We start from the raw sequence: 27,553 nt of genomic DNA, 5'->3' as shown, positions 1-27,553 counted from the left end.
TTTTTGTCTCATTTCCATTTCTTGTTTTTGCATTTGGAAGCTCTACTTAGAATCCTCTCATGGTCCAAAAGTGTGAAATGTGAGTTCTTGCCATTTTTCAACTGGTCTTAAACTGTTTTATCAGGAGTGTATTCTTTCTTGCTACATTTATTTTCTCTCCTTTCCAGAACAAACCTCCATCTCTCTAAATTTTCCTCCACCTGTTCCCTGCTCTCACTACACATCACAATGTCATCTACAATCGTAGTCCACTGAGATTCCTGTCTAAACTCATCTGTTGACCTGTCCAGCACCACAGCAAGCAATCAGTGCATCAGAGATGATCCTTGATGCAGTTCCACTTCCACCTTGAACTCCTCTGACACACCAGCAGCACACCTCACCACCGTCTTACAGCTCTTGTCCATGTCCTGCACCACTCTGATGCTCCTTTTCCATGCACTCTGCTTGGCTGGGCTCTACTCAGAGAGCTGAGCACGGAGCACGCAAAGAGCTGGCAGACACCTACATGCCAACGGTGTGCTCTGGCACTATTTGGAAAACATCAAAAACCGGGGATGCGCGATGCTATGTGGTGGAACTGACCTGCTAGGATTATTGATAGGGTAAAAGCTGCAAGTGAGCTGAATTACCATGTTCAGCCACTAGAGTTGAACTGTGGGACTGTGAGAGTTGCGACTGCAGTTCTACAAATGTGAGACATTTCTGTTTATCCAACCAAAACACATTTTAAATCCTGTCCAATCACAGTAGAGTAGTCGGACACCCCTTGAGAAAATTGTTCTGCCCTGATGTGGTGTCAAAAACCAGCAGAGAAACTCTCATATGTGCTGGGAGAACAAAATGACGTCATTCGCTGTAGGAGCGAGACACATTTTCTCTGTTCTGTTGGAGTGTGTAGCGACCTTTGACCTTCTCTATACTTCTCCATTAACATCTTCAAAGCAAATATTGCATCTGTAGTGGCCTACTTTGTGTTGGCATGAAACCATACTGCTGCTCACAGATGCTCACTTCTGACCACAGTCTAGCTTCCATTACTCTTTCCTCTAACTATATTGTATGACTCATCAACTTTAATCCTCTGTGGCTGCCTCTACAACTCTCCACATCTTCCTTGTTTTTGAAAATTGATACCAGCACATTTCTCCTACATTCCCACTAAGGTGTCATCTAAGAGCTCATTGAGCAACCTAGTCAAAAACTCTACTGTTGTCTCTCCTAGACACTTCCATACCTCCACAGGTATATCACCATTACAAACTGCCTTTCTACTCTTCATCCTATTCAGTGCCTTCATTACATCTTCCTCAATAATCTTTGCTACTTCCTGATTCAAAGTGGTCAGTTCTTATGCTTTTTATTCTCTCTCACTTTCCATTTTCCTAACGCACTTGTTGAACCTGTCATTGCAATTCCATCTCGAGCCTTAATTCAATTCAAGTCAATTCAGTTTTATTTATATAGTGCCAAATCACAATATGTGTAAACTCAAGGCACTTTAGAAAGTCAATTCAATTAATTCGTACAGACAGATTGGTCGAAAAGTTTTTGGAAACCCAGCAGATTGCATCAAGTCAGTAGCTATGTTTACATGGGCAAAAGTAATCAGAATAAAATGCCAATTGGAATAAAAATGCTTGACGTAAACACGGCAATCGGAATATTGTGATTAAGCTTAATCAGAAGGAAATTGTAAAAGTGGTGGTTTATGCCGATTGGGGTTCTTGCAAACGAATGTCAGGAAAAAGTTATTCAGAATGTGGCAAACTGACATGAGTGACCATGTGCACCCATAGTAAATGTGACGTATTTCTGCATTGTTGAGTGGTGGAAGTATGTTGGGAAAACTGTCGGGACTCCTGATAGAACCTTTCTATTCGAAACATTAAAAGAGCTCAAAAATGATTATTTATTCAGTAATTTTTCAACCATAATTAGAACCACATACAAGTCCTGCCTGGGTGCTCAGGAAACAAACAAACTTGTATAATACTGCTTTGTTTGCTATTTTTTGTTGCTCAGCAAAGACGGAAGTTCTTCTTATTCTGTGTTTTTTAGTGAAATTTAATAAATAAAAGTTACTAGGGTAACCCCTTCTCCATGATTAGTCCATGATGTCACATCTAAGTATGTCAGCCTCTGACTCTTTAGTGTCCGTGGCTTTTCTGTTGTCTCCCTGTAGTCTGCTTTCTGCAGCTATGATCTCACAATCCTTAACAGTCGTCTGCATTGTCCATGGCTTTGCAGCAATCCCTCATACTGAGCATGCATGAAGCGACAGTGGAGAGGAAAACTCCCCTTTAACAGGAAGAAACTTCCAGCAGAACCAGACTCTGTAAGACCGGCCATCTGCTTCGAACGACTGGGGGTTTGAGAAGACCGAGCAGAGACACAGAAAAGCATAGAAGCTCACTTTTTTTAATAATGTCCTGTCTGCCAATGTGGCAATAAGAATTGTTGTCTTAATGCCAAAAAAGGCCAACAGATTTTACGTTTCGCAAGAGGAGCCTTACTGCTTTCGCCATAGTGCTCCGCTTGATTTATACCTGCAAGAAGCTTTATTATAATTAATGCACTGAAACAAGAAGGTAGAAGAGAAAAAAACGAGAAAAGGTGAAAGAGAAAGAGGAGAGAAAAGGGAGAGAATGACAATCCTCAGTCTGCTTTGTCACCTGCAAAGAGAGATGTAGAAAGAACAGTACAACCAGCCGATAAAGTATTACAGATACAATCAAGTTATGCCAGAACATGAGCCTGGCAGGTAACGATGCATGAACACCATATAGTAAAGACAATACCCAACCAGAGTTATTATGTCAGAGGGTCTAGAAGACACAGGAGCACCACAAGGTACTGTAATCACATCAATTATTTATACCTGGTACACATCAGACTTCCAGTTCAAATCAGAGTCCTGTTCTATGCAGAGATACTCAGATGATTCTGTAGTCGTTGGGTATATTAGAGATGGACAAGAGACTGAATACAGAGAGCTGGTGGACCACTTTATATGGTGTAGAAACATCCATCTTATCTTGAATGTGAACGAAACAAAGGAGTTGATTGTAGATTTCCTGAGAAATGGCAGAAGGCAAACATTGTTTCCATCATGAGAGAGGAAGCGGTGAGGGGAAAGAGTGAAAATACCTCGGTCTTCACTTAAACGGGTTAGAGATGCAACAGTGAAGCTGCGTACAGGACAGGACAGAGGATACTGTACTTTTCAAGAACTTAATGGGGTTTCAGCGTTCGCAGGAACATCCTGCAGAGCTTCTAGAAGTTTGTCATAGAAAGTGCCCTCTTCTGCCATCATCTGATGGGGTAACAGCACCTGAGCCCAACGAGGTGATAAAGAAGGGTGTTTCTGTTCTGGTGACTCCTCCTGAATCTCTGGAGATTGTTTGGAAAACAAGGATTCTTCGCAAATTAAAGAACATTATGGACAAACATTCTCTGTTGTAAATATTCAAAACAACTCTTTTAAAAAACTTGGATTGCTTAAGTTGCAACATTTGCTTTCCCTTGTGATCAATAACATATTTTTGAATAGAATACAATTGACGTGTTCAGTATGTCAACCAAACAGCAGCAATTAAAACAGAAGAGCTGAGGGAAGTGTAATGAACAGAAACCGAAGAGAAACATGTGAAGGAATTTAACAGGAAATAAATGTATTTAGAATGAACTAAGAGTAAAATCCATAAACTAATCCACAAAAGTATCAACTAAAATGGGAGCAACTAGAAAATAGTAGAAAAAAAAAGAAAAGAAAGAAACAAAAGGAAACCCAAAAACTCAAATGCCTAAAAATAATAAGCATAAGGGAATAACTACAGAGAGCATGATCTAGGAAACATTACTGTAGTGTAAAATATTGTTTCAACTAGCTCTGTGATAACACACAGAATGGGGTTTTAGGAACGCGTAGAAAGCCATGGAGTTATGACACTGGTTCTTGTCGTAACTTAGCGTGGACACTGGGTGGCTGTAGACAACCTGACCCCTGCTGCTTGAAGCAAAGCATGGACAGCACAGCTGCAGCTGAGCTGACTGGCATAAAAGTTCAGATCTTCCACTGAAATCTTCCACTGGGGATTCATTAAGGAAGGACTGGAATTTTTTCTCCAGGCGGTTGCGTTGCTTTCTATCCTTCTAGACGACAAGTCACAGAAACCCAGGAGCAGAGCTCTGCCCTGTCCTCCTCCACTGGATAGCTCATGCAATTAGTGGAGGTGTCCCTTGGGTGCGGGTGTGCGTATTTGCGTGTGCGTGGGGGTGCAGGATGCGCTCGCTGGTGTAGGTGAGGGGGAGCAGTGGAGATGGGAGGGTGGGAGAGAGATCTTTCCTCAGGAAAACATATCACCTTCCACCACAATAGAAAGCATCAGGAAGCCACAGGCAACCACATTGCTCTCTTGAGTCAGCCAGTACTTTCAGACACGCTCTTTCACTCATCAGTCTTTCTCACTCACACACACACACACACACACACACACACACACACACACACACACACACACACACCCCACAGCCTGGCAGCCTGCACAGCCAGCATTCTCCAGGATGACACTGAACTGAAACACAGCACAGGCGAAGTGTTCAGGTGAGTCTCTGAGGCTTTTTGCCCGGCTTTATAAAAATGCCTTTTCCTTTAATGATGACATTATTGTTCACTATACAATTTTAAAAGCTCAGCTATCTTGTTTGCATTTTTCACACATCTCTGATTCAGTCATACTTGTTTACAACAATTGTTATGTTTCATTGCAAAGACAAGAAAATGTAAAAAGGAAAAAGTGAAAGACTGGTCTTCTCGGTGATTCCTGCTGTGGCTTAAGAATTCACGCTTTTAAACAAGGGAGGGATAAAAACAACAACTCAGCTCCTAATAAATCCCATTCCCTAGGCTGCATCCGTGTGTTTTAAAGCTTGTGTCTGTTAATGCCGTTGTTTTTTACCCTTCATGGACAGTTTCTATCCCCCTCAAGGATACTTGAACTCCAGCAAATATTTTATTTCTCTCAATAAAGATTCAGCAGCAAGTTTTTTTTTTTTTTTATTATAAATCTTGAACATATTTGATCATTAGTTCAGTAACTTAACAGCCTGTGAAACTGAATTCAAAGGCAACTGTCTAGACCTGGAAAGTTGTGCATATGAACTGATCCACACTGCATACAGAAGGTAGTTTGACGGTTAAAACATTAAAATATTAAACCACAGTGATGGTCAGCAGTAAGTCAACAGATTTACATTTGGTTTGTAAAAGCAATTATTACATATCATTTATAAGTTTTCATGTGTAAACCTTAAACTTCAGATGTCTTTATAATGAATTCCAGAGGTGTCAAGTAACTAAGTAGAAATACTTTGTTACCTTATTTAAGTAGACATTTTGGTTATTTATACTTTAGTAGAGTTTTAGTGTATTTTTAAATTCTACTCCTTACATTTTTATATTTTATTTCAGCTTGTTTTCGTTCTGGCTTGTCAATAAAAAACAAAAAAATATTTGGATAAATAGTGCAACCTGAAAAGAGTGATTTTGAATGTAGTTGGAGGCAGTAATGCACCAAGTTGCCATACACCCCAACAAAAACTTAAGAACAAAATGTAGAAGAAGAACATTGCATTTTAAGGATTATTTCTTTTTTTGATTAACCTTTAGGATTATTCTCTTCATTTTGACAACATTGTCTACTGTACACAGACAACCATACAAGGGTAATTGTTATAAAAGGGTAATGCACTCATTTTCATATCCAGTTTTGTTTTGATACTTCTGTGGCCTTCATCAATTCATGTAGCTGTACTTGGATGTTAATTTACATTCCAATAATAGCAAGTAAAATATTATTGATAATATGTCTCTGATGTTTTGACTTTTGTCACCAATACTTATAGGCAACCAGACATCAGATCTTCTGTTCCATGAAACCCATGTTGGTGCTCAGTATTGCACCTATGTGCCCCTTTAATATATTTGCATTGTACTAAATTGTTTGTTTTCAATAGACATATATGTGGGTGAAACAGTCAATCCCATTTTTTTTCAATAATATCTACTATACAATTATAATAATGGGGGGATTACTTCTACTTTAATACTTTAAGAAGTTTTATATTTCTACTTGAGTAAAAGGTTTGAGTTGATACTTCTATTTCTACAGAAATATTTATAAACCTTAGTATCTATACTTCTACTTGGCTAATAGATGTGAATGCTTTTAACACCTTTGATAAATTTGTTATGGTGCAAGGTGTTGTGATGAGGTATAACCGAAACTTGTAGTCTGTGTAAAATCCTGTCTATAGATTTGTTTGAGCAATAGTTTGCTAACTTTTGGTCAAATTTAGCTAAATATCCCTATTATTTTAGTCTAAACTGTAGCAATAATGGGTCTGAAAGCATTTGGAGTGCAGTATTGTGTCTATGTGAACCTGCTAGTGTTACAGCTATGTTTTTTTTAAAAGTTGTGGGTAATAACAAAAGAAACAAACATATAACAGTACAAGACGACATGTGAAGGCTAGAAAACATCAGAAAACTACAAACAGGAAATAGCATTGATTAACCCTAACAGAAGAAGGAACAATATTTGATAGAAATCATGTTTTATTCACTTCAATTTTATGCATTTCCATACATTTGTGTGCAGATGTGCAGAAGTGCTCTCAGGAATATCTTGATTATTTATCTTCAACCTGTGACTGCAATCACATCTGTAATTTTATGGAACGGCATAAAAAGCTTGGGTTCGTCTATGATTAGCAATATTCCAATGGGTAGTTATTTTTTCCTCTTTGACTTCGCATGTTTTCCCTGAGCCCTTGTGGATTTCCCGCGGCTGCTCCTGCTTCCTCATGCATTCCAAAGACATGCGTGTTTATGGGTGATACTAAAATGGCAGAGGGTATGAGGAAGAGCGTGTATTGTTGTTTGTGTCCATGTTGACCCTGAAGACTTTTCACCCAGTGTCTGACTGGGTATATAGCTAATAAGCAGAAAGTAGGCACAGGGAATGTACTTTTCTTATAGAATGAAAAGTTTTTTGCTTTTTTTTGCCTTAACATGTCTCAGAAATAAAGCTCCCAATCAGAATTATTAGAAAATCACTTCCACTTATTATGAATTTTACAGAAGATTATTATTTTACATTCACTCCTCACAACAACATACACTATTCATTATTTGTTTAAGAATAAATAAGCAGGTTTGAAAGAGGCTCAGATACGTTGCTTTCTAGAGCCTTGTTGCTGCTTGTTCTCCAGAAGCTGCAGGCGGTCCAAGGATTCTGAAGTGCTTTGTCGGATAATGTGGTAATAATTTACATCAGAGTTTCCTATTTGCTTTGTGAAGGGCATTACATAAGCAGCCGGTTGTGGGAAGTTTTTTACTGCCAACAAATATCCCCAAATAATCGATCATTAAAAAATGGGTTAGGAAATTTGTTTGGATATTACTTCTTAGTGTTCACACTAAACATAGAAAAACTACCGAATTAACTGGGAAGTTTACTGAGTCTTTCTAGCTTTACCTTGGACATAGTTTTTGTGTTCCTTAAAATTGTGACTTTATCTAAAAATGCTCTTTTTTTGCAGTTTTTTTAAGGATCAGCTGCAATCATGCCTATTCTAAAAAAGCTCCCAGGACGATCCAAGAGCTGCCACGAGTTCCCCAGAGTAAACGGTGAACTGATCCTGCCCCGGCTGGAGTTGGACCTGAGGGATCTGAATGATCTAAATGAGCTGAAGGAACTGAATGAGCTGAAGAAAAGCCTTAACCCCTTTGACGATGTGGACCTGGACGAGGACCAGAAGAACGGGGGAGACACGGGCCTCTTCATGGGGGAGGTCAGAGGGAACCTTCAGCTGAGGTCTTCGCGTGACGGAGAAGAGGAAGAGAATGAAGTGAACACAGAGAAGCATGGGGCAGGAAACCTCAAAGGGAAGCCGCTCAGGGGCACTCTGGAGCGCATTTGTGGAGTCTCACCCCTCAAAACCCTCGAGAAACTGGGAAAGGGTCTTCGCAAATCAGGACGAAATGTATGGGGGAACAGCTTTCCCCACCACAACCCTGGAGACTCAAAGACACTCCCAGCAGAGAAGGAGAAGGGAAAAGGGCTGCGAAGAGGCTCAGAGGGGATTATGACCCTACTTCGGTGAGGAAATGATGCTGACAGACAATTGCATGCAGAAAAAAAAAAAAAACATTTAATTTACGATTGTGTCAGTTTACTTTAGGGTTTACGTCATTGGTGCATTTGAATCTATCCAAAAAAGCGTAACTAAAATGTTGGATAGGATTATAAACTGAAAATCCTTCTAACCTTGTCTTGATGGCAGTAGAGAAGCATGTAGGCCTTGTGTTTCATGGCGTTATAGAATTTTCTGTGGATAATCTATAGAACCTCTTTTGTTTTAATCTGACCTCTGGTGAACTTGCTGTGTTCGGTAAATAAGACTATTGTGAACTGCGGTGGCTATTCTCTGCAGTAGAACACTTTAGCAGACACTGTGCATGTGAATAAGCAGCATTCCAACCATTAACAATGCACTAAACACTCCTTAAGGAAGTTTTAGCTAATGCTCTGGTCTTGCTGTTCTGCAGTGGAAAAGGTCGTCGTAAGGAGGAGCGCAGGGAAAGCCTGCCCTGTGGGGACCTGAGCACAGAGTGTGAGGCAGAGGGTTCCAGGCGACCCTCCTTTCTGAGGATCAGTTTGGGAAAGCTGAAAAGAGAATCCATGTCGGACAAGGCTTCCCAAGAGGCTGACGAGGAGGAGCTAGAAGAGGAACCAGTAGTTAAAAGCAGAGAGCCCCTGTCAGGTAAGAATCAAGGAAACAGCATCAGTTCAGCACTTCCTGCTCAAGGTTTATGTGTGTTTCCTGTCAGTCTACGACAACGTTCTGATTAGGCTGAGAAGTTCCCAGATTCCCAAGTCACTCACCGGTTGACTGTCAGAAGAGGAAATGACTACCCTTCCTCCCACCCCAGGTTCTTATAAAAGTTCAACCGAGCCACCGTTGAGTTATTCCATGGGGAACATTGCTAGGACAGAAGAATGTAGGGAATGAGCAGCAGACAGCCCAGTCTGGTTCTCAGACACATGCTCCTAACAACAGAAATGTTTATCCCCATTATGTCTGAATCCTTTTCACTGTTGCTCATAAACATAGCCTTCTGGTTTTTTTTTTTTTTTTGCATTCCAACAGTTCTGGAGATTCTCCAGTTGGTCAACCACAGAGACCTTCTCTTGGCCGACACACACATTCTGGAGCTGGAACGCGAGTGTGAGCTCCTGTCTTTGCTGCCAGCAACACCTGCATCCACCCCTACTTCTACCTTAAGTCGTAGCACACCACCTATTGCCCATCTTTTATCATCTTCATCCTTTGACGAGGCTCTTAGCGCAAATGCAACACTAGACTCGAGCAGAAGGAAAGCTAAAGATGTGGAGCTCCTGTACGAAGCCTTGCAAAAGGAGATGTGGGACGTGGTAAGAGAGTCGCTACGCCAGCCAAGCGCCGGCCCTAACCTTGGTCTAGTGGTGCTGGTTATCCAACAGGAAGAGCATGCTGATGCTGCCTGGGCTGTGAGAGAGGACACCAGAACAGAGCCAGTGAGCCCCCACATCCAACCCAGCCATCGTCCTCGACAGCTGAAGATGAAGTGGAGGCACGCCGTGGCAGAAGCTGCTGACTGGAGCCTGCCTCAACAGGTAGATACTCAGGCAGGCCAGCTGGCCTTATATCTGGAGCGTCTGAGGAGCCGGATGGTGGACGATCTGGATGCAGCCAGGAGAAACGCTGTATCCATTTACCCAGAGGAGTTTACAGCTTTCCAGGTGTATGTGGAAAGCTACCATCAGGCTGTTGCCAGACGCCTTCGGACCATCACCAGTGGGCCACTGCAGATCACAGATGTCTACTCACTATTAGACTGGTTTTACAACATCTACAACAGGTCGGTGATGAAAGTATTTAAATGATCCACCGATCTGATGATAATGTACCCAGGTTTTAGTAATACATAACATCTTATTGCTTATTTCCCTGAAGGGATGTGCTTGGAACCATTGGCACCAGCACACCCATACACTACACTGCACTGGAACCTATTCTTCCTCAACAGACTGTGGACAGGCTGGAGGAAGACTGCATCAGTATAGTCAGGGTAAGATGAAGAGTTTTTGCATACATGTTGCTGCACAAAACCTGATGAAGGATAGATTTTTATGGAACATCTTCCCTTTCAGGATAAAGTAACAACAGAGCTTATCCAGGTTCTGGAGGAAGAGGAGAGGCGATGGGCTCAGACGCTACACATAGAGGAGTATCAGTCAAACCTAGCACGCTCTGTGATCCAGGTACAGTGTAGCGTCTTCATTACATTACTCACAACATCTGGGAAAATAACTTCAATTATAACATTTATAAATAATGTATCCAGAGGCTGAAGGTGGACTTGGATAGATCCACATCTGTGAGCCAGTTTCTTGGTGCAAGAGTTGCTCGCTGTTGTCTTATTGGGCTCGCTGACTTTCTCTTCAGGTGAGTTCACGTCAGAAAGGAAAACAGATTGGATTACAGGTTTTATCAGAAGCAATAACATTATGACTGTTGACAAGTAAAGTGAATAACACCTCTTTTCTAATCGTCATGGCACCTGTGAAGGGTTAGTATATGCTGTATTTGAAGGACACAAATGAACATTGTGTCCTTGAAGTTAAGGTGTTAGAGGCACAAAAAACAAGCAAGCAGAAGGATTTGAGCAAGTTTGATGAGTGCTAAATTGTGATGGCTACACGACTGCAGTGGTCAGTATCTCTCAGAGAGTATCCAATGAAGTAACAATAGAGAACAGGCTAAAGGGTCATTGGGAGCAAAGGCTGGCCTGTGTAGTCAAATCCAACAGATGAGTTGCTACAGCTCATATTGATGAAGACATTAATGTTGGTTCTGATAGAAATATGTCAGATATAAAGTCTATCGCAGATTGTTACATATTGGGCTGAATAACCATGTCAGTGTGCCAATACTGGTCACTATGCACTATGTGTAGATTCATTTGCATTTGGAGAAAACTGTTACAAAGTAAAAGTCTCTGCATGGTGGATGGTACCCATCTGTGGCTAAGAGGCAGGAAACACCCTCACTCGGACCATTTGGGTTACCTAATGCAATGAAACATGAAAACAGGCATGCATCTTTCTGGAATGTGGGAAAACACTAGTGTGTCCAGAAAAAAACCTTCCATTCATGGGAAGGAACATGAAGTCTCCACACAAAGGCCCCAACTGAGATTTGAATGCAAAATCTTCTGTTTAACTACCACTCCATCATGTAGCATCAGCACAAATGTAAAAGATCTACATTATAATATTAGGTGTATTATTTTGTGAAAAATTAGTTTCTATATTTTCATTCTAATGTCCTAGGTGTCTGATCATTTCTGCTCATAACCTTTTTAGTCTACAGACTGAACTTGGATTCAGAACTTTCTAACAAATCTTCCATGTTTCCAGCTTCCAGAGGAAGGTGGAGATGTTTCATGACACACAGGCCGAGTTTGGAGACAGAGGGGATGGATATGTGTCCAAAACCATAGCTCTGGTCAACTGCTGCCCTCCCCTGAGGTACAATGGTAACCATAGTGACATCATTTACCTGAATACTTAAAAAAGGTTTGCAATAACTTGAATGTGCTACTTTGTATTTGTTGCTCAAACCTGCAGGACCTTTGTGGAGCGGTGCAGGCAGTGTGACCCACAGGGCAGCGAAGAGTCAGCTCAGAGAGCCGACTCTTCTCTTGACAGAATCATCAGCCAGTCGGTGGGGGTTCTGACGGACAGACTGTTTGAGCACATTAGGGTCAGCACAAACATTTCTCCTCACTTTTTAACATTTGAACATTCTAGAAAGATGTTGTTCAGTTCCAAGGCAACAACTAATATCCACTAATAGTTTATCAAAACTCTACAACTTTCAATGCAAAATGCAAATTTCCGTGGTGACAATTTTTTTAAGTTATAAGAAAAGATATAATGACTACAATAAATCTACTTACCCTCACTGTAAGAAGAAAGTACTCCCTCTTTCAGTTCTAGATGTAAAAAATGGTTTTACAATGCATTGCAATAGTATTCACCCCCCTTGGCTTTTTACCTTTTTGTTACACTTTTTAACCTGTAAAGGCACATCAATAGTAACGTGAAGCCCATCTGTGTCCAGTGTAAGGGTAGCATGATCTGTCAGTATAAACAAGCCTTTGGTGAAAGACCTCAGAGGCTGCAGCAGCACTAAATGAGACATCACACCATGAAGCCCAAGGAGCTCTACAGACAAGTCAGGGACACAGTTGGTGAGAAGTACAAGTCAGGGTGGGATTATAAGAAATATCCAGAGCTTAGATGTTCTCCTGAAGCACCATATATCCATCAACTTTGTTGTATTATCAAATGTGTCATTTATTGTGCTGTCAGGTATGTTGTGGCACCAAGTACATGGTAGAACAACAAATTCACCAAGAAAAGGTCGCCCACCAGAACTCACAGAACTCACATAAGATAAGATAAGATAAGATAGTCTTTATTGATCTCACAATGGAGAAATTCACTCGTCATTCATGACATTCATGCCCTCCTGGCCAAAGGAGGGCATTAATCAGAGAGGCAGCACAAAGACCAAAGGTAACCCTTAAGGAGCTGCAGAGCTGGACATCAGAGACTGGACGATCTGTCCACAGGACCACAATAAGCTGTAAACTCCATATAGCTGGGCTTATGGAAGAGTGGCCAGAAAAAAAGCCATTATTTTGTGTTAAAAATAAGATGTCTCCTTTTGAGTTTGCCAAAAGGGTGACTGCCCAAATGTAAGGTGCTCTGGCCATGTGAAACTAAAACTGAAACTTTAAGTCATGAAGGAAACCCTTATGTCTAACCAACACATCCCGTCCGTCCGTCCGTCCGTCCGTCCGTCTTCTTCCTCTTATCCGGGGTCGGGTCGCGGGGGTAGCAGCTTCAGTAGGGAGGCCCAGACGTCCCTCTCCCCAGCCACTTGGGCCAGCTCCTCAGGAGGAATCCCAAGGCGTTCCCAGGCCAGCAGAGAGACATAGTCCCTCCAGCGTGTCCTGGGTCTTCCCCTGGGTCTCCTCCCGGTGGGACGTGCCCGGAACACCTCACCAGGGAGGCGTCCAGGAGGCATCCTGACCAGATGCCCGAGCCACCTCAACTGACTCCTCTGGACGTGGAGGAGCAGCGGCTCTACTCTGAGTCCTCCCCGGATGACTGAGCTCCTCACCCTATCTCTAAGGGAGAGCCCAGACACACTACGGAGAAAACTCATTTCAGCCGCTTGTATCCGGGATCTCGTTCTTTCGGTCATGACCCAAAGCTCGTGACCATAGATGAGGGTAGGAACGTAGATCGACCGGTAAATCAAGAGTTTTGCCTTTTGGCTCAGCTCTCTCTTCACCACCACGGATCGGTACAGCGCAACACATCCCGTCAGCCCAAAATCACCATCCCCACAATGAAACATGGTGGTGGCAGCACCAAGCTGTGGGAATGCTTTTCAGCAGCAGGAACTGTAAAACTGGGAAAGATGGATGGTGCTAAATACAGGGATGTTCCTGACTAGAACAAGTGTCTGTGGCTCAGTGAGTAGTTGTCTTGCAATTCAAAAGTTGTGGGTTAGATTCCAGCTTCTTCCAGACACATGTCGATGTTAACTCATAGAAACAATGCCACTTTTCTCCCACAGCAACTGGAATTGCCACAGAAGATGCTGCTACAAAGTATTAACTTTAGGGGAGTGAAGAGCTGTGAAAGCTGAGATTTTCTGTTTCTGTTACAGGCTTGTTGTGTAAATGAAATGGTGAAAATTCTCAAGCAATCCAATTTATTTCAAGGTTGTTGGGCAAAAAAACATATAAAATTTCAAATGGAGTAACTACTTTTGCTAGGCACTGTGTGTAACAGGATAAATTTTTTTTTTGATCTTTTGTAGGTTTGTTTTTACCTAATCTTTTAGTGTGAAACCAAAACACTAAAGCAGCAAGGGGAATTCTAAGAAACTATGAGGTAGCTGTGAAAGGTATCCTGAGAGCTGTGTGTGTTGCAGGAATACACTGCTCTCTTGTTAATGTGTTTCTGACCTGTTGTTTACAGCCTTTCTTTGACAAACTAATGAAGAGGAAATGGCTGAACAACACGGAGGCCTTTGAAGCTATTGAAGCCAGTATTAAACAGCACTTCAGAAAGTTCAAAAGGATGGACCCTCCTCCATATCAGGTAAAAAAAGCTTCACCAACCTTTAACTTCAGGTGAGAACGAACACCTTCAAAGTTTTAGCGGACATAGTTGAAGGGCACATTTATTTTTCTAAAACTGCAGACATTAGTTGGTGAGGTGCACAGACGGGTCCTGGTGGAGTATGTGCGCGCCATCATGCGAGGTCGGATCATTTGCACCTCCTCTAAGATGAGAAAGAGAATGGCTTTTCGTCTACAAGACGAGGCCAAGCAGCTGAAAGGGCTCTTCAGAGATCTGGTAAGTTTAGAGTGCAAACGCAAAACAATGCATCTACATTTGGAAGAAACCATTTGAATGACAAAGTATCCGTGTAGAAAAATAAGTGTTAAGGAATTCCAGAGGGCCGATTCTTGAAAAACAAGACTGTAGTGAGGGAGCTGGTGAGGGAAATGCAGACGGGTGGCTGTGAATGGTGATTGACCTTTAAACTTCCCAGGTCAGGAAAAAGTCAGACCGTGTTTATGCAAGAAAAAAAAAACATGTCTCAGTGATGGCAATCATGAAAAATGGCTGCCTTCACAAAGATGGAGATGTATGAAGCGGGCTTACGTTAGCACTTGCCAGGAGAGGAAAGAGAGGAAAAAAACTGGGCTTGATGCTGTGGCATTTGTCCTCTTTTTGGGTGCAAGTTCAAACAAGTGTCCATCACCTCGGCTGACAACAGGAAGTTGCTGTGTTTGGAAGGAACTTCCTGTTCCTGTCAGCTGGCCAACTTTGATGTGCCTCTGGCTTGGCCTTGATGGCCTTTCTCGCCAAGGAGCGGGATGGAGCCTCTGTGGAAACGGGGAAGGTTTGGGCAGGGGGGGGGGGGGGAGAATTTTTAATGGCTGTCTTCAAGAGACGCTGTTATTTTTAGTGAATTCCAAAGCAAGGAATTCATTTCACTTTTCCTGAGTATTAGAGAGAAGAACAAAAACTCGGAAGACGGAGGTGGACATATGTTATTCACCAGTGAATTAAGTGTTTGGCCCATGACCTTAAGAGGTATTAATCTGTGTTTCCTCTGCTAGTGCTCTCTCTGGATTCTTTTCCATACTTCTTCTGAAAGGAAATGTTTAAGCTGAAGAAACATCTTTAGAACATACACCAAATTTAGTCAATCAATGACCTGATCATTTTTATTTGATACGTTTTCTAAGATGTACCTTTTTTGTGCTACAGGAATCAAACGCCTCCTGGTTGGACAGCACCATCAGCCACCTAGCTGACATCATCCTTCTTGAAGACACTCCCTCCATCCAGATGGAGGTTGCTGTCCTGGTGAAAGAGTTCCCAGATATAAGGTGAAGTCACACGTCTACAATATTGGAGTTTTCACAATGTAACCAGGAAGCATTAATGATAACAGACATTTTCTCTACTGGCCAGCCTTTAAACAACCTTTCTTCTTTTCTGCTTACTGCTACATGTTTAGTGTTGCGTTCTGACATTGAAACTACATAAAGAAAACAAATCAGTTTTTGTTCTTTTCTTTTTTTGTTGCAATGGATCAAAACAAAGAAAAGCAGTGTGAAAACCTTTCTACATCAACATTAGCTATTTTCAGAGCTCACCGGGGGTCAGTTTTAAAAATGGACGAGACAGAGAGGCCTCTGGGAGCTCAGGACGAGATGGGAGAGTTCCAGCTTGTTTGCTCAGATTAAGACTCAGGTGACCGTTGGCAACCTTTATCAGCATGTGACGCACAAGCCTCCACGGAGTAGATAGGAAGCGGCTGCCGAATACTTCCTGTTCCTGCCACCCTGCAGGAGACAGACTGGTGCCACAATTAGAATAAAAAAAGCAGGAGGTGTGGAAGAGGATAAGACGCTGCACTTTAGACATAAATGGCTGCTTACTCACTCTTCACTTCCCTCTTAGTTTATTGTAAGCTACAATGTGACACAAATCCAAAACGTCAGAGAACAGAGGCCTTCCTTTTGTGCTCTTTAGTACTTGGACCTGTGTCTAATCATCTGCCATAACTCTGGTTATATAATTGGCCGGTTCTATTAAACTAGTTGGTTTCCTGACACTGACTTAGCCTGAAAAGTTTTTACAGAGTTAGCGTCTAAGCCATTCTCAAAAGCCTAATGTGAGACTGCTTCATTTTAGACCAAGTTCTGTTTGGGAACCTTATCCTGTTTGAACACCCAGTTGTGTCTAAGTTAAGGTGAAGATATATTCAGAGGTATTTATCCTTCCTCATTGGAAGGATAATGAACCGCTAGCACTGACGGTGAAATAGACCCACTGCCATGCTTAACAGCTGATGCAAAGTTCCTGACCTTGAAATGCCCACTTTGACACCTGGACATTGTTCTTGAACTTCAGGACATATTACTTAATCAGTACCTTGTCTGATCATAAAACTTTCCACCATAAGGAATTTGGCTTGTCTGTGTGGACCAGCTCAAACATTCAACTGAGCCTGGAGGTGATGGTTTGGAGTGTGAGGGCTTCTTTCTAGGCCGCCAAACTCCTAATCCTTGGTAATGTAAAATCTGGATCTTTGGAGAAAGTGACTTCAGTTTCCAGCCAATCCAGACTTGATCCATGTTGTTCCAGGACGTGACAATCATCTTCACCTCAGTTGGGTTCAGATGGTTGAAATTTGACAACACCGGGTGTTCCAAAGCTTTTGAAAAATCATAAATATAATAAGTGTATGGAATTGCCCTGACCTCAACCCTAGAGAAGAATTACAGATTATGCTGAAGGGCACAGGAGGGTTTGCCCCCAGGGTTTGTTTCTGGGAATGGACCATCCTTTTTTCCAGTGCATGTCCACCGTGGAAAAAGGATTGGTTCAAATGCATCATAAGTCCAAAATAAAAATAACATCAATGCCAGTAATATAAACCCCTGATCACAACAGCATGCCAGGTCTATGTCATATTTACCGAATTTCCTCGTGGCCTGTGCTTCCTTCCAGAAACAGTTGCCTTGAGTCAGCCAATTTTGACTATTACTCACACTTATGACAACCACTGAAGACACAACACAGTGATGGCTTACCCTATTAACAGTCCACAGGCTAACTTCCTCCCGGTCTCTTTCCACCTCACAGGAAGAAGCATGTCTCCACCCTACTGAACGTGCGAGGAATGACGCGGCAGGCAGAGCGACAGGAGATCCTCAACGTCGTCAAAGACTTTGAATGCAGCAATGCCCTCGTTTGCCAGGAACGTGCTCTGTTTGCTGACATTCCCATCACATCAGAGATGCACTGCATCAGCCTGCGTCTCCTGCGCCTCGCCATGACCGTCTCCAACTGGTTCTCAGAGCATCGGCCAAGGCGAAGGCCCAGGACAAATGCTCGGAGTTCAGCACCTCAAGCGGTCGAGTCAGCTGAAGACAAAAACAAGCTTCACAGAGAAGATTAGGACTTTAATGTCATGTACATGAACCTTTGATTCCAAACAGTGTTACCAGTCTCCTAAAGAAACTTGACCTAATGTACTGCTGGTACTGTACATGCTCGCTGACATTAACTTTGGGTATTTTAAATCGCCATGTTTTATATTTTGGTTTTGATTCATACATAGTCAAGTAATCAAGTGGTTAAAATGTCCAAAATAACTTTTTTTGTTATTCTGTTCTGTCTCTATCAACCTTTTATTCTTCCATAACTCTGCAAAACCCAGTAGATTATATTTTACAGTATGACGTACAGTGTATATTAACCTAGTCATTTATCCATATTCTCTGCTATCTAGTGCATTCTGTGCAGATGTGTTCAGATTTCTACAAGTCAGTATCATCAACCACATAATAGGATCTACACTCACGCTGCAGCATGCAGCTAAACTATAGAGCTGTCTTCAGTGACAAAATAAACTAACATTCCTGGAAAGATGGGCTGGCCCCCACGGAGCTCTGATCGCAGTATCATGGAGACACACTGATCTTTCTTAGGATGAAATTTGTAAGTATAGTTGTGTGTCTAAGTGTATCAAGATGACTCTGTGCTGCTTGGGCAAAACATGGCTTTATGTCTTTATGGCACTTTGCTTGAAGTTAATGTAACAACAATGATTACTTGCTTTATCTTGGAGAGAATGCTCATTTTAACTTGGAGGCTAAAAATCTCTAAAGCAAAACGGTGTGAAAATGTGTTGAACTTTGACTGTGAAGGAAATGGATTCATTGCTGGAAACAATAAAAGCCCATTGACTGGGCAGAATAAGTATGTGTGGATTATCTTTTGCTTAAATGCTCTACCCTGTGTTGCAGTTAATAAACAGAGCCATCATAAAATATTCCTACCCCTCCACTTTTCCCATTATGTGTCACACAAGACATATTCTAAACCCGACTTAAGTACAGTTTACTTTTTTTAATGTACACAAAACCACCCATGACACACTTAAAGGATGTTTTCTGACATTTATTCTAAAAAATTAAATATTTATAAATTATATAGATAGATGCACATATACATACCAATGGTTTAATATTTTGTTAAGTCACTTTTGACACTATAGTCTTAAATCTTCTGGAATATGTCTCTCTTTACCAGGTCAAAAGCAGTGCTGGATTTTATTAAGACATGATGCTGAGATTTCATAAGGGAATTGTGTTTCTTTTGGTTTAACAATTTCTAAGGTGCATTTTGAGAACAACAATAACAAAAAAAGATTGAGGCTGGATTGGTGGGGTTCTCCTATCTCCTCAAGAGAACACTGCAGCTCTACATGGAGACTGCTGTTCACTACTGTGATTAGTTACTTTGGTTAGGCAGGAAAATATAGGGATGGTCCAGGTGGTTCAAAACTTCCTCCATTTCTCTCAGTGCTTTTCAACATGTGGTATCCTTCCATATATTTATAATTTCCCATAATCCGGTTTTGAGAGTGGAGTTGCAGGGTGGTGCAGATGTTGATCTTTACCTTGCAGCAAGAAGGTCCAGGATTTAAATCTCTGCCAGGGCCCTTCTGCATGGACTTTGAATGTTCTCCCTATGCGTAGGTGGGTTGTCGCCAAGTATTCATCATCTTCATCAGACGGTCATCCAACTGAGTGTTTTCAGTCAGAGGCTTCTTCAGATTTGATGTAAGATAGATGGAGTTAGCTGCGGTGTTAACCACTCATTGGAGCTCCAGTGCTCTCACTGTGTACTGTGTACAGCGTGGCTGAGAGTCGCAAGAAGCAAACTGCACACAAGTTTATGAGAAGAAGAGGAAGGCCTTGGTAGAAAGAAGTAAGACTAGAGTGGATTTGGGAATTTTTTTCACGCAATCACCCTGAGGAGCAAGTCTGTGGGGGAGAATTCCTTGAACTGTATAAAACAAATTTGAGGTCATATCTGTGCTCTTTAACAAGCTCCCTGGACCTGAGGGTTTGGTGTACCCACAGCCTCTCCTTCCTCGCTGCTCTTTTTCTCCTAACTACCGGGGCATGCTTCTTTGCACACGACAACAAAACAAATGACTCAGTGGTACTGTGCTGAACCCCGCGGTAAGCGCAGTGTCTGGAAGGCCCATTAGAGAGAAAACTTTTTAACCAAGGCCCTGTTTATAACGCAGCAATAAATTGAAAATGCAATTTTTGTTTTACAATCTCCATTTAAGTGGCAACAGTAGAGTGGTGAAAATAGTGTAATTCCCTAGAGCTGCCATTAGTTGGTACTATGTTCTTTGAAACTCAACACGTGCATCCGTACAAAAACATTCTGCCTAAAAGCCGCCACAACTAATAAACATTCAAAATGGCAGAGAATAAAGTTTTCCTCTGGAAAGATAACAAGGTTCAAATGTCACTTAAGGTGACTTTGGATTATAAAGCATATTTATTGGCAGAACAAACAGTAGTCCGCTATCAAGCATTGTTGATTTTTATTCTTCTCTGATTCTTAACCCATCAAGAGAATGCCAAGAGTGTGCGAAGCAGTAATCAAAGCAAAAGGTGGCTACTTTGAAGAACCTCCTAGAATATAAGACATATTTTCAGTTGTTTCACACTTTTTTGTTAGGTATATAATTCCACATGTGTTAATTCATAGTTTTGATGCCTTCAGTGTGAATCTAAAATTTTCAGTCATGAAAATAAAGAAAACTCTTTGAGTGAAAAAGTGTGTCCAAACTTTTGGTCTGTACTGTATATATATATATATATATATATATATATATATATATATATATATATATATATATATATATATATATATATATATATATATATATATAAACACTGCTCTCTCACCCACCCTTCATACTCCTAGGATCTTAGCTGTTCCTAAGATTGCTCTTCTGGACTGAGATGTCTGATGTGGGGGTTACTGCTGAGTTCTCCGAAGACCAAGAGCACTACTGTTGTCTTCACCTTGCAGGATCTTTCTAGTTCTTCCCTGAGTCCTTGGTATTTCTCCAGTTTCTCTTGCTCTTTTTTGCTGATGTTTCCGTAACTCGGGATGGCCACATCGATCATACCGGCTGTCCTCTGTCCGGTGGGTTGGCCATAGCTGTTGATTGCCCAGACCTGACTTGAGCTGAATTCTCAGAACTTGTCTCACTTATTTGGCTGATGCTGCTTTCCTTGTGGCCTCTTCATGGCTGCCATTTGCTTCCAAGGTACTTTTAGCTCACCTCCACTTCTGCTATTCTCCCTTCTGGGAGAATAGCCTGAATGACATTCCCAATTATATACTAATAGTTATATGTATTAGCAACTAACAGTTGCTAATACATATATATATATATATATATATATATATATATATATATATATATATATATATATATATATATATATATATATATATATATATATATATAGTTTACATAGTTTATATGTATGCTGAGTTGGATGTGCGAAATATTATATATAGTGGCCTCTTTCACAAAAAGATAAATGCCGGATGGACTGACGCACAATATGTGCAGTGCCTATATATACATGCATACTTTATGTCTTTGTTGTTTATCTTAAGGGCCTGACATCTTTTTTCAGTAAACAGATCTGGAATTAAGGGGCTCTGCCACAACAAAAGGGGTCATAGACCCTGAGGCCAACAACGGGATAGTTTTTGATAAACAAAGATTTCCTGTTGTCCACTGAGGTGCCAGCGGATGCTTTTATTGGAGCCAAGTTTACATTATGCACCAGGAGGAAACCTCCCCTCTGGTTCAGCTGGGGAGCTTTTTCATGTCTGAGCTGCTCGTGGCCTGTTCAAAACAAAGCTGGCCTGCCTCACCAGGGTTCATTCTCCACAATGACCTCTCCAAGTCAGCAATCATTATCTGAATTCAAATGGCAGACTGATATGTAATGGGCCTGACAAAAGGATTCATTCTCTTTGAACCTCGTCATTGTTATACAGTACATGTCACACCCACAAAATGTATTGTATTTTATAGAGTTTCTATATAATAAACCAACGCAAAGTAACTCTTAATGGGTGGAAAAGGGAAAAAAGATGCATCGACGTCTCAATGCACTTTCCAGAAAAGTCAGTTCAATTGAATCATACAGACAGGATTATAGAGATGCATTGGGATAGGGAGGAAAACTGATTTTTGAAAGTTTTTTTCATAACCAAAATTCTGAAAATAGTTGCATACAATATGTATTCATTGTCCTTTACTCTGATAGCCTTAAATAACATTTCTGTCAGAACTGACTTATTAATAAACAGAGTCCATCTGTAGGTAATTGAATCTCAGTCTAAGTCCAACTATTATTGGAAATGGCTTGTACTTGCTTTATCAAGTCTGATGACCCCAAATCGCTTTACACTACAATCAGTCATTCATCCATTCACACTCACACATTCACACCCTGACGTTGGTGAGCTATGTTGGTAGCCACAGCTGCTCTGGGGCAGACTGACAAAAGCGAGCCAGCCATAAATAAGCGCCACCGGACCCTCTGACTGGTGCCACCGTCGCCCCTTATGTGATGGTCTAAGGTTCGTTAGAGAAGTGAACAATTTGTGAATTAGTCAGACATTAGTGACATTAGTGACATTAGTGTTGGTGGCAGCATCATGCTGTGGTGATACTTTTGCTTCAGTAACAAGACGATTCACACAAGCCAGCACTGATTAGTTCTGTTTTAACCTAAACCAAGTAAAGCCTGGTTCTGATGGTAAATTGTGCCCCTACTGTCAACCCCATCCTTGGAATACATTGGGTAGAATGTGACGAATTTCTGTTGATTTTAACGTCCATTTACGTCTATTGCAAAGTACCTTGATATAATATAATTAGCAAAATTTAAATAAAACTGAACTGAATATGAATTGGGAAACCAGTTCTGTCAGTATCCATAGCATCTAGGTAGATGAGGGGGCACCACTACCTTGATAACAATGGGTCTGATTTGACGTATCACGGTGCAGATTTGTCCCTTCAGCTTTTTCCTGTAATCACCCACAGATCTTACATCTCTCTGACCTCTGACTGCTCTTTGCACTTGTTATTATTTTTATGTGTTCCAGGAATTTGTGGAATAGAACAGGAAGCACATTAAGTAAAGTTGGCATAAGTTAGATGTTAAGTTTGGCAGGCAGGCTTTTGAGTCGGACGTATATCTAAAGGCATTATCAAAAATCTTTTCTTATAGCAGCCGGTTAGCGGATGCTGGATGGCAGTTTTCCAAATGTCCCAAGTGGGGATTTACCATCCCTGACTGAGAAGGACAGATTGGCCAAACTCTTAGAGGTTTCCCTAGATCAAGCTGCTGAAGGTGAAACTGTGCACGATATCACAATGCAATCCCTGGGAAGCACTCCCCTGCTTCCTCTCATTAACACTGCTCTGCAATGGAAAATCCATCAGGCTGTATTCACTGTTTGTTTTCGGAAGCAAGCCGTGCCCTGCTTTGTTCACACTGTCATGCACTTTTAATGCTTCCACTCTTTTCTGTTTGTTTTTCATACAGCTTTCAGTATATTATTAAGTACTCAAAAGGTTGTGCAGTTCTAACACTAGGACTTGTTTAGTCTAGAGCTGTGATCCCTTCTACTTCAACTAATGTACCTTCTATAGATCACTTACTTATCCAGTTTGTCTAAAATGTTATAGCAATCTTGTCAAAGTTCATGAAACCTGTCAAACTTGCTAATTTTACACACACACACACACACACACACACCCATATATATATATATATATATATATATATATATATATATATATATATATATATATATATATATATATATATATATATATGTATGTATTAGCAACTGACTGTGCAGGTTCTCCTACACATCATACATCTGTAATTTTTATCATAGGTACACTTCAACTATGAAGTTTTATACTTCAACTTTTTTTTTTTTTTTTGGAAAATCACACTGTAATACTTTAAAATTATTTTTTGTAAATTACAGTGGAAAATAAGTATTTTGGTAACCCACAAACAAGCAAGATGTCTGGCCCTCACAGACCTGTAACCTCTTCATTAGGAAGCTCTTCTGTCCTCCACTCATTACCTGTATTAATGGCACCTGTTTGAACTTGTTATCTGGATAATGACACCTGTCCACAGCCTCAAACAGTCAGACTCAAAAAACAATCATGGCCAAGACCAAAGAGGGGTTGAAGAACACCAGGAAGAACATTGTAGACCTGCACCAGACTGGGAAGAGTGAATCTACAATGGGCAAGCAGGTTGGTGTCAACTGAGAGTAACTGGAAAAAAATTTAAGACATACAAGACTATTGATAATCTGCCTTGATCTGGGGCTCCACGCGAGAGCTCATCCCGTAGGGTCAAAGTGATCATGAGAACAGTGAGCCAAACACCCCAGAACCACATAGAAGCACCTGATGAATGATCTGCAGAGAGCTAGAACCAAAGGCTACCACAGTAACGCCCTACACCGACAGGGACTCAAGTCCTGCAGGGCCAAGTGTCCCCCCTGCTTAAACCAGTACAAGTCCAGTCCTGTCTGAAGTTAGCTAGGGAGCCTAAGGATGATGCAGAAGAGGATTGGGAGAACATCATGTGGCCAGATAAAACCGAAATAGATCTTTTTGCCACAAACTCAACTCATTTTGTTTGGAGGTTGAAGAATGCTGAGTTGCATCCCAAGAACATCATACCTACTGTGAAGTATGGAGGTGGAAACATCATGCTGTAGGGCTGTTCTTCTGCAAAGGGGACACGACAACTGATTAAGGGGAGAATGAACAGAGCCATGTTACGTGAAATTCTGAGCCAAAACCTCCTTCCATCAGTGAGAGCAATGAAGACGGAACATCACTCTGTCTTCCAGCATGGCAATGATCACAAACACACCACTCAGGCAACGAAGGAGGGCCTCCATTAAAAACCTTTTTTTGCCACAGTTCTGTAAGATGGATTTTAATAGAGTACTAATGATAAAATGGAGCCCTTTCATTTTCCCTGTACACAGAAAACATATTTTCATGTAAACCTCAGTCGGTGGACTGAAGTCTTTATGATTTTCAATTTTGCCCTTTTTTTATTCTGATGGCTCTGCAGGAGACACGTTTGAGTGCAGTTTGCTAAAAATGCTCCCAGAATCATGTACCTGCGGACTTATCTTTTTTTGTCGCTATTCTAATAAATACGTTTTTTAAACTAAAATCCTGAGTTGTGCTGTAGATGTACTGAATGTTCTGATTATTATAATAACAGAAAAGTAAGCTTGTCAATCAGTGTTCAGGGTGCTGTAATGAATCCCAAGTCTAGCTAGATGGCTAACAAAGTTAATCGAAAACATCAATGCAAAATATTTATCTAATCCTTTCTTTCTTATAGATCCAGTGCAACTTGGAATAATATTGGAGGCAAACTAATCAATTGCTTCAATTGCTGAATAACCCAAAACTGGTCATTGTCTATTGTAATTTGAAACACTAATTATTTATTAGCTATTAGAATTAGCCATTAGAGAAGAAAAGCTGGAAGATCTAATATTTCAGATTTCCCAGGGGTTGTTAAAGAGGCAGTGGAGTCAGATTATACAAAAACAGAATTTTACTTTTACTGGTAACTGTTGCAGAGGACTTTTTTTTTGCATGCTTCCTGGTTTGCTGTGATTACAGATCTTACTTCTTGACTAGAAAGCCATTTCTGCAGCAGGTTTTTTTTTTTGTTTGGTCATAATGTAATGCTTAGGAAACAGAGCCTAGGACATTTTGTGAAAAGCTCCAGTAGTGACTACATGTATATTTTATAAAGACATCCACCTAAATGTAGTCCATTATACTGGGAAGTTGGAATTTTTTTTATCATGCAGTCATACTCAAAGGAAGAAAACTGAATTTTACTTTGTACAGACAACTGTCCCAGAGTAGCTTTTTTATTTATTTTTGCACATTTCCTCATTTGCTGTTATTGCACGTCTCTTCAATAAAGAGAATCAATTCTACCTAATCTGTTTTTGTTTGCATTGAATTGAATGGCGAGGAAACAGATCTCATGGGAAGTTTGTGAGAAGTTCTAAAGCGGTGTCAACTTCGGGTATATTTTTATTAACGCATTCACCTGTTTTGTTGTCAAAATTGCAGAGATGTGTGTCTTTCTTCAGCAGATAAACTAAACAGACCTTGGTTGTTAGCCTACTCATTCACTCACCAACTTCTAGCTAGATGGCAGTGTAACCATCGGCAAACCCAGTTGTGCATTCTCCATCTTGTTCTGCAGACAAAAGGCAAGATGTGGATATAACTTCACCAATCCTCACACTACACCCTACACCCCTCTATGACATGTGGCCCTCCTGGTCAGCGCTCACCTAGGGGGTCAGGTAAGCAAGTTACAAGCATGGGGAATTGGGACAGTACAATTTGTCATCGACTTGCACCTCTGTCATAACTGCGACATAAAAATTACATCGTTTTTGCAATCTTCACTGTTAAACATTACTAAAATTTGGAACAAGTGCAGGAATCAAAATTTGAGAGGATTGGGCATAGGAGAGCAGCAAGCTTGATTTGCCATATTGAATAATGGAGAGTGAGCAGAGTTATGCTGGTAGTTATGTCATGATTCAGTCTTTTGGGGTGGAGGATTTTCCAACCTCTTTGTCACTGGCGGTTGAGAGAGAGACTTGGTGGGAGCCCAATAGGCCAGAGCCTTATCAGTTTGAGCTGCTAGCACAAGGAGCTGATTCAGCGAAGCCCAAAACCGGTGCTGTTGAGACAATGGAGGAAAAAGATCGGTTAAATTATATTATATTTAGTTATTTCAGTTTAATAAAAAAAAAAATATATATAGCGCCAATTCACAAGACATCTCATCTCAGGGCACTTTGCAAAATCAAATTCAATCAAATCCTCCAGGTTGGTGAGAAAGTTTCCTCTCTAAGGAAACCCAGCAGGTTGCATCAAGTCTCTCCAAGCAGCATTCACTCCTCCTGAAAGAGCGTAGAGCCACAGTGGACAGTCGTCTGCATTGTTGATGGCTTTGCAGCAATCCCTCATACTGAGCATGCATGAAGCGACAGTGGAGAGGAAAACTCTCCTTTAACAGGGAGGAGAACCTCCAGCAGAACCAGGCTCAGTGTGAAGGGTAACTGACTGCGGGTTAGAGAAGACAGACACAAAAAGCACAGAAGCACACATTCATCCATAATCCTTTCTATGTTATATGGTAATAGTGCGTGATCAGCCTCCCCTGGATGACGTCACAGCAAACAGAACCCCAGACCAGGTGTACCTTCTATGAAGAGAAAATGACAACAAACAACAAACAATGCAAATCGGAGCACAGGAGGAGAGCGAAGTGCTCTGTTAGGAACATACGGGGTAATCAGAGCTCTGATATATGATGGAGCTTGATTATTAAGGGCTTTATACGTTAGAAGAATTTTAAATTCTATTCTTGATTTAACAGGAAGCCAATGAATTTCTAGAGTTTTCCACCTCCCATCCAGCCCAGTTCTCCCTCCACGCCTGATCACTGCCACATGCCGCTGCTAATCAAGTCAGACTCAGTCCATCTGTCAACCTGCCTACATAAACCCTCCTCAGTCACCTCTTCCCTGCCGGATTGTCTTCAACCTTTGTCCTTTTTCCCTTGTCCTCCTGCCCGCCTTCGTCCCTCGTCGTTGCCTTGCCATCCCCATCACCTTCACGTCCGCCTGCCTGTGCTCCTTCACATCCGCCTGCTCCAGCTCCCTCACGTCTGCCGGCTCCAGTCCAGTACAGTCTCTGATCCCTCCTTCCACAACTCCTCATTTATCAATAAACTCTCTTAAATGTGGCTCTGTGTGTGGCTGAATTCGGGTTCACTAGATCAGACCCTGACACAAACAGAAGAGATTTTATTGCTTTGCATTTT

At 41.3% G+C, this 27,553-nt stretch overlaps 1 protein-coding gene across 2 annotated transcripts; it reads left to right on the top strand.

Moving 5' to 3' along the window:
• Positions 1 to 4,402: 4,402 nt before the first annotated feature.
• On the top strand, positions 4,403 to 18,485 carry exoc3l2a (exocyst complex component 3-like 2a). 2 transcript variants are annotated; one of them, XM_036143474.1, is made up of 14 exons: positions 4,403 to 4,606; positions 5,152 to 5,153; positions 7,606 to 8,165; positions 8,615 to 8,829; positions 9,217 to 9,967; positions 10,063 to 10,177; positions 10,260 to 10,370; positions 10,454 to 10,554; positions 11,529 to 11,639; positions 11,739 to 11,874; positions 14,172 to 14,294; positions 14,397 to 14,552; positions 15,477 to 15,598; positions 17,364 to 18,485. In XM_036143474.1, the coding sequence occupies exons 3-14, from the start codon at positions 7,630 to 7,632 to the stop codon at positions 17,677 to 17,679; spliced, it is 2,793 nt and encodes a 930-aa protein (XP_035999367.1). In that variant the 5' UTR covers positions 4,403 to 4,606; positions 5,152 to 5,153; positions 7,606 to 7,629; the 3' UTR covers positions 17,680 to 18,485. The 2 variants fall into 2 exon arrangements, with proteins under 2 accessions (XP_035999367.1, XP_035999366.1); XM_036143473.1 differs by lacking the exon at positions 5,152 to 5,153 and having other exon boundaries at positions 4,404 to 4,606.
• Positions 18,486 to 27,553: the final 9,068 nt, after the last annotated feature.

This window comes from Fundulus heteroclitus, chromosome 11, assembly GCF_011125445.2.
Source record: "Fundulus heteroclitus isolate FHET01 chromosome 11, MU-UCD_Fhet_4.1, whole genome shotgun sequence".
NCBI lineage: Eukaryota > Metazoa > Chordata > Actinopteri > Cyprinodontiformes > Fundulidae > Fundulus > Fundulus heteroclitus.
Note: the sequence above shows the minus strand (reverse complement) of the source record. Positions and strands in the feature narration are given on the sequence as shown.